This window comes from Epinephelus fuscoguttatus, linkage group LG14 (genome assembly GCF_011397635.1).
Source record: "Epinephelus fuscoguttatus linkage group LG14, E.fuscoguttatus.final_Chr_v1".
Taxonomy (NCBI): Eukaryota; Metazoa; Chordata; class Actinopteri; order Perciformes; family Serranidae; genus Epinephelus; species Epinephelus fuscoguttatus.
The window spans coordinates 41,085,541-41,092,819 of record NC_064765.1 but is presented as its reverse complement, the minus strand read 5'-3'; the positions used below and the strand labels follow the sequence as shown (position 1 = coordinate 41,092,819).

At 46.9% G+C, this 7,279-nt stretch overlaps 2 protein-coding genes across 2 annotated transcripts; both read left to right on the top strand.

Moving 5' to 3' along the window:
• The first annotated feature begins 343 nt into the window (after positions 1-343).
• LOC125900328 (uncharacterized) lies at positions 344-1,425 on the top strand. The gene has a single exon (XM_049595230.1). It carries the CDS (start codon positions 685-687, stop codon positions 1,423-1,425), a length of 741 nt encoding a protein of 246 aa, XP_049451187.1. The 5' UTR covers positions 344-684.
• A 120-nt stretch (positions 1,426-1,545) lies between these two features.
• LOC125900327 (uncharacterized protein K02A2.6-like) lies at positions 1,546-4,795 on the top strand. The gene is given in 3 exon segments (XM_049595229.1): positions 1,546-2,578; positions 2,581-4,108; positions 4,110-4,795. Coding segments are annotated over 3 exon segments (2,898 nt in total). The 3' UTR covers positions 4,447-4,795.
• The last annotated feature ends 2,484 nt before the right edge of the window (positions 4,796-7,279 follow it).

The following is a 7,279-nucleotide window of genomic DNA, read 5'->3' as shown; positions in this document are numbered from 1 at the left end:
TTTAAAAAAACTGCTTGAAGGTGACACAGAGTGGCACTGGGAGGAAACCCAAAAGAGGAGCTTTGAACACCTTAAACAGCTGGTCACCAATGCTCCGACTGAAATTTTATGACGTCAACAAACCCATCACACTGTCAGTGGATGCTAGCTCAGAAGGCATCGGAGCAGTTATCCTGCAGGACGGACAACCAGTAGCTTATGGGTCAATGGCACTCACTGACTGCCAGTGCAGGTACAGATTGAAAAAGAGCTGCTAGCCATTGTCTACGGATGTGAGAAATTCCATCAGTATGTTTATGGAAAAGACATTCAGGTTGAGAGCGACCATAAACCACTGTGTGGTAACCCTGTTTATTGTATGTTATATATGTCTGCCGGTCCACTAGGTGGCGCAAGCGTATATGTTGTTATCTGTTGGGGGTATCTATTCAGATAAAAAGAGTAAGAGCACTGGGCCTGTTGTTATGAAGCAAGAAGTGACTGAGTTACACAGAGTTCGTCTGGAACAAAATAAACTCCCCTGTGTTCAACAAGAAGCTCTCCCTTGAGTTACTACATAAATGGCGACGAGGATAAAGTCACAGCGGATGCCTCGTATGGATGCAGATGAATGAGTAAGAGACTCGCTGCTAAGTGGCTAAGTTAGCATAGCAAACCGGACTTTGTAACCAAGTGCAAGACAGCATGGCGGCTATGGTAGGAAGCACCGCTCCTTTTGATAGTCAAGCCCAGACGTGGGAGGAATATTGTGAAGTGCTCCACCATTTTTTTGAAGCTAATGAGATCGACGATGCAGGTCGACAGAAAGCTATATTGCTCAGTTCAGTGGGCAGTCAGACTTACAGTCTCATGCGCAACTTGGTCAGCCCCACCAAACCGGGAGACAAGAGCTTTGATGAACTTGTCAAGTTATTAAAGGATCATTTCAACCCTAAACCCAGCGAGATTGTGCAGCGTTTCAAGTTTAACTCCAGGAACAGAAAGCAGGGAGAAACAGTTATGGAGTATGTTGCCGTGCTGAGGAAATTAGCACAAGACTGCAACTATGGAGACAAGTTATCAGAGATGATACGTGATAGACTGGTCTGTGGCATTGGAGATGACCGCATTCAGCGCAGACTGCTATCAGAGCCGGATTTGACCTTCGACAAGGCACTGAAGTTGGCCCAGGCCATTGAGACGGCCAGCAAAGATGTGAAAGACTTACATTCTCTGGAGTTTGCACCCCCACACACGGAGGCACCCCAGGCAGTGCATAAAATGTCTACAAAGCAGACCCCCAGTAAGCAGCAGCACCAGCGTAAGGCTTGCTACAGATGTGGTGGTGAGCAGCACAGGGCTGGGGACTGTAGGTTTATTAAAGAAACCTGTCACAAGTGCGGTAAGGTTGGCCACATTCAGAAAGTGTGTAGGTTCAAGGGCTGAGCTAATAACTCAAAGGCCAGAGGGGGTGGAGTGCAGACAGGCAAACAGGGGAGAACTCAGGGAGCGAATTATGTCAGCCAGGGGGAGGAAGAAAAGGATGGCATAGATTCAGATGAAGTCATGTTCACACTGTACAAGATAGATGAACTTGACATCCCAGCAGAAGCTCCATTTGTAGAGACATTGACAGTTAATGGGACAGACACACAGTTTGAGCTGGATTCAGGTTGTGGGGTAACAGTAGTGAACCACTCAGTGTTCAAAACACCAGGGGGAAAAGAGGCACCAAAGCTACGCCCATGTCGGGTTAGGCTCAAAACATACACAGGGCATAAGGTCAAAGTCTTAGGAGCAGCTGTGGTTAAAGTGCAGCACAAAGGGCGAGCACTAGACTTACCTGTGGTAGTGGTAGGAGGTTCAGGCCTCAGTCTATTAGGCAGGCACTGGATTAGGAGGCTAGGTTTACAGTGGAGAGCAGCACCCCAGGTCCATCGCCTCCAGGTAGAGACCGCAGAGGAGGTCCAGGAGAGTCCAGAAACCCAAATCCACAATGTGGCAGAAGTGACCTTGGAGCAGGTACTGGGGGAGTATGGGGAGGTTTTCAAAGATGAACTTGGGCGATTTCAAGGCCCCCCAGCAAAAATATATGTGGACAAGGAAGCAGCCCCCAGGTTTTTTAAAGTCCGGCCTGTCCCATATGCCATGAGAGGAAGAGTGGAGGCTGAGCTTGACAGACTCCTTGCCCAGGAGATCATCGAACCTGTAAAACATTCTGAGTGGGCTGCACCTGTGGTCCCTGTGTTGAAGTCTGATGACACAGCAAGACTGTGTGGAGATTACAAACTGACTGTAAACCAGATCTCAAAACTGGAGCAGTACCCAATTCCCAGAATTGAGGACCTGTTTGCCACGCTTTCAGGTGGACAGAAATTCTCAAAATTAGATCTGAGTCATGCCTATCACCAGATTCCCTTGGACAAAGAAGCAAAGAAGTATGTGACCATAAATACTCACAAAGGGTTGTTCACATACAGAGTGCTACCTTTTGGCGTTTCATCAAGCCCAGCGATATTCCAACGGACAATGGAGGGACTGCTACAGGGCATCCCTCATGTGACCATCTTCCTGGATGACGTCCTCCTCACAGGAAAGACGACCGCGAGCACCTGCAGACTCTAGCCACGGTGCTGAAACGGCTACAGGAGGCCGGTCTCAGACTCAAGAGGACCAAGTGCCTATTCATAAATGAGGAAGTGATGTTCCTGGGTCATAAAGTGGACGCAACAGGACTGCACCCAGTACATGAGAAGGTACAAGCAATCAAAGAGGCACCCACACCTTCAAATGTAACAGAGCTGAAGGCGTACCTGGGACTGTTAAACTATTACAACAAGTTCCTGCCCAATCTTTCAACTGTTCTTGCACCAGTACACAAACTGCTACAAAAAGACACAAAGTGGCAGTGGGGTGAAGCACAACAAGCTGCTTTTGACAAGTCAAAGGAAATGATGCAGTCTGCTGAGGTCCTTGTGCACTATGACCCAGAGAAGGACATTGTACTGTCATGTGATGCATCACCCTATGGAGTAGGTGCCGTGTTGTCGCATCACATGCCTGATGGAACAGAGAGACCCATAGGATTCACCTCAAGAACCTTAAACACGGCTGAAAAGAATTATTCACAGCTGGACAAGGAAGGACTAGCAGTGATGTTCGGTATAAAACGGTTCCACAAGTACATTTATGGAAGGAAATTCACTATTGTGACAGATCACAAGCCCTTGTTGGCACTCTTCAGTGAGATGCGAGCTGTGCCACAAATGGCCTCACCCAGAATACAGAGGTGGGCGGTAACCTTGAGAGCCTACGAATACACAATAGTGTATAAGGAAGGGAAGTATCACTGCAATGCAGATGCCCTGAGCCGCCTTCCTTTACCAGAGGAAGCAGAGGAGAAGCGTGAAGAGAGGGTTCTCATGCTGGAGAGCTCTGACATCACGCTGGTGACAGCTGATCAAGTGAAAGCATGGATAGACAAAGATCCAGTACTCTCGAAGGTGCGGGAGATGGTCCAAAATGGCTGGTCATCAAAAGTAAAAGGGGAGGAGTTTGCCCCCTATGAGGTGAGGAAATATGAACTCAGCATCCAAAATGGGTGTGTGTTATGGGGTTCGAGAGTGATTGTGCCAAAACCAGGACAAGAAAATGTCATGAGACAGCTTCATCAGTGCCACCCAGGAGTGTCCAGAATGAAAGCACTGGCTAGGAGTTATGTATGGTGGCCAAAGTTGGACAAAGAGGTGGAGGATACTGTCAAGGGCTGTATGACCTGTCAAGAGCACCGCAACATCCCTGCACCAGCCCCATTACACCCGTGGGATTGGCCGGACAAGCCTTGGAGCAGTATTCATGTTGATTATGCTGGACCGTTTATGGAGAAAATGTTTTTTGTGCTCATTGATGCACATTCAAAATGGATGGATGTGTATCCAGTGAACTCTGCCACTTCAGCCACCACAATTGAGTGCCTGCGTACCAGCTTTAGCAACCATGGACTGCCTGAGTTGTTGGTGTCTGATAATGGCACTTGTTTCACCAGCACAGAGTTCAAAGACTTTCTGAGCAAAAATGGTGTCCGTCATGTGACCTCTGCACCCTACCATGCTGCCAGTAACGGATTGGCAGAGGGCGGTACAAACTTTCAAGAGAATGATGAAAAAATGTCCAGAGGGCACACTGACAGCTAAGGTAGCCAGAGTGTTATTTAGCTACAGAGTGACGCCTCACACAACAACCGGTCTATCTCCTGCAGAGCTACTTCTCGGGAGGAAGCTACGTTGCACCCTGGACTCAATTCACCCAGACCTAAGCAGGAAAGTGATGAAAAAACAAGAACAACAGACAAAAGATCACAACAAAAAGGCAAAGGGACGCTGGTTCAAAACAGGAGACTCAGTGCTGACCCAGAACTTCAGTCTCGGACCTAAGTGGATCCCGGGAATTATTGAGTCAGTGACATGACCTGTGTCATACAAGGTCATGCTGGGTGATGGGAGAGTAGTGAGGAGACATGTGGATCAGATTCACACCCACCATCAGAGACCCGAAGAATGCAACAACCCTCCACAGACTGTCTCTATTCAGCTAAGTCAAGCTGACGGAAGAAATGAAGCATGGCTGGAAGCTGAGGAGGTGGTACTCAGTGATGACAAGTTGGAGGAGCCAGCAGCTACTGAAGCTGTAGCAAGCTCAGAGACTGAACTAAGAACTGTAACAAACACAACTCCAGTGAGGAGACAGTCAAGAAGGGAAACTAAGTTGCCTAGTTACCTCAAGGACTTCAAAGTGAACTAAGAGAGACTGTAAAAAAAAAAAAAAAAAACAGTCACAATGTTCATTTGAGTTGTATAGAAAACACTTAAGGGGGGAAGGATGTGGTAACCCTGTTTATTGTATGTTATATATGTCTGCCGGTCCACTAAGTGGCGCAAGCGTATATGTTGTTATCTGTTGGGGTATCTATTCTATTCAGACTGAGACAGGTGTTGGAAAGAGCGAAAGAGCACAATCTTAATCTTAACAAAAACAAGTGCTTCATCAGGACAGAGGAAATCAAATACATTGGACACACACTCAGCGCCAGTGGACTGAGACCAGATGAGGAAAAAGTGAGAGCTGTGACAGAGCTGCCACCCCCACAGAACAAGCAGAAGCTGCTGAGGTTATTGGGGATGATTCAATATCTCTCCAAGTTCATACCCAACTTGTTGGTGCTCCTTTAAAAAAACTGCTTGAAGGTGACACAGAGTGGCACTGGGAGGAAACCCAAAAGAGGAGTTTTGAACACCTTAAACAGCTGGTCACCAATGCTCCGACTGAAATTTTATGACGTCAACAAACCCATCACACTGTCAGTGGATGCTAGCTCAGAAGGCATCGGAGCAGTTATCCTGCAGGACGGACAACCAGTAGCTTATGGGTCAATGGCACTCACTGACTGCCAGTGCAGGTACAGATTGAAAAAGAGCTGCTAGCCATTGTCTACGGATGTGAGAAATTCCATCAGTATGTTTATGGAAAAGACATTCAGGTTGAGAGCGACCATAAACCACTGTGTGGTAACCCTGTTTATTGTATGTTATATATGTCTGCCGGTCCACTAGGTGGCGCAAGCGTATATGTTGTTATCTGTTGGGGGTATCTATTCAGATAAAAAGAGTAAGAGCACTGGGCCTGTTGTTATGAAGCAAGAAGTGACTGAGTTACACCGAGTTCGTCTGGAACAAAATAAACTCCCCTGTGTTCAACAAGAAGCTCTCCCTTGAGTTACTACACACTGGAAAGCATCTTTAAAAGGCCTTTACACCAAGCTCCTATGAGGCTTCAGAGGATGCTGCTTAGGCTGCAAAGATACAGCCTTAAAGTCACCTACCGGCCAGGCAAAGAACTTCATATCACAGACGCTCTGAGTCGAGCATTCCTCAAAGAGCAGAGAGAAGACCTGCTGGAGAAAGACTTAAAGGTGAACATGGTTACATCACAGCTACCCATGTCAGAGGAAAAGCTGCAAAAGTTCATAACAGCAACAGCAGAGGATCCAGAAATGCAGCTGCTATGTGTGGATTAATTCTCAAAGTTGCCGGAAATCACTAAATTGAGAGACATTATCAGTGGCAGTGTCATAGTTGCACTGAAATCAGTGTTTGCAAGTCATGGCATTCCTGACGTTGTCATCTCAGATAATGGTCCTCAGTATGCCAGTGCTGAGTTCAAAGAATTTGCAGAAAGCTGGGAATTTAGACACATCACATCTAGCCCCTGTCATGCCCAGTCAAATGGTCAAGCAGAAAGGACAATACAGACTATTAAAAATCTGCTGAAGAAATCTGAGTGTAATGGTGATCCCTACATTTCACTGTTGGAATATCGCAACACACCGCTGGAAGGTGTTGGATTATCGCCTGCACAGCTACTGATGGGACGGCGGCTGAAAAGTAAACTGCAAACGTCAACCTCATTGCTTACTCCAGAGGGAGCTGTCCAGGTACGCAGGCAGTTGAGAGAAAGACAGGAGAAACAAAAGCTCTACTTCGACAGACAAACAAGGACACTGCCTGACCTGCAACCGGGAGAAAATGTCAGGGTGCAAAGAGGAGAAACATGGAAGCCAGCCCTGGTCCTGCACAAACATGAGCAACCGCGTTCTTTTGTGGTTCGCACACAGGGAGGCTGTACAGGAGAAACAGAAAATATCTGCGGAAAACAGAAGAGAAAACCTTTCATTCTACCACTGAACAGGACATCGACCTGAACAAAGACACATGGATGAAAGACTGTGACACGAGAGACAAACAAGCAACACACACATGTTCAGCTGAGCACACAGTTGTTGCAGACAAAAAAGAGACACCTGATGAACACTCTGAAACACTCCCATATCAAACCAGATCTAGTAGGCAAGTTAAACTACCATTTCAAGTAAAAAAAAAGGGGCTGTAATGTAATAGGCGTTTGTGCCTTACAGGTATCCGTAGCTGCTGATGTACGTAATACGGAAGTAGAAACGTGTGGTTGTTGTTGTTGTGGCATGTCATGTATGACTGCGCCACTAAAAGTTATGCTCACAATGAAGCTTGGGTGTCAAGCCTCATCAATATAACAGAGGGAGTTCCGTGACCAAAGAGGCTTCAAAACCGATGTCCAGCTAGCTTTCTTTCTAATGGATCAGTAAGTAACATGTCTAAATGTTAGCTAGACGATAGAGGACTGTACTGTACTGGCTGCTAGTTAATTCCTAGCTGGCCAGCATCACAAATCGCCGCAACCAGGGACCGGGTAGTGAGTGTTGGTCAGC

Coding starts and splice junctions, on each gene's coding strand:
- LOC125900328 (XM_049595230.1), top strand. CDS start 685: ATGGCGGCTATGGTAGGAAGCACCGCTCCTTTTGATAGTCAAGCCCAG.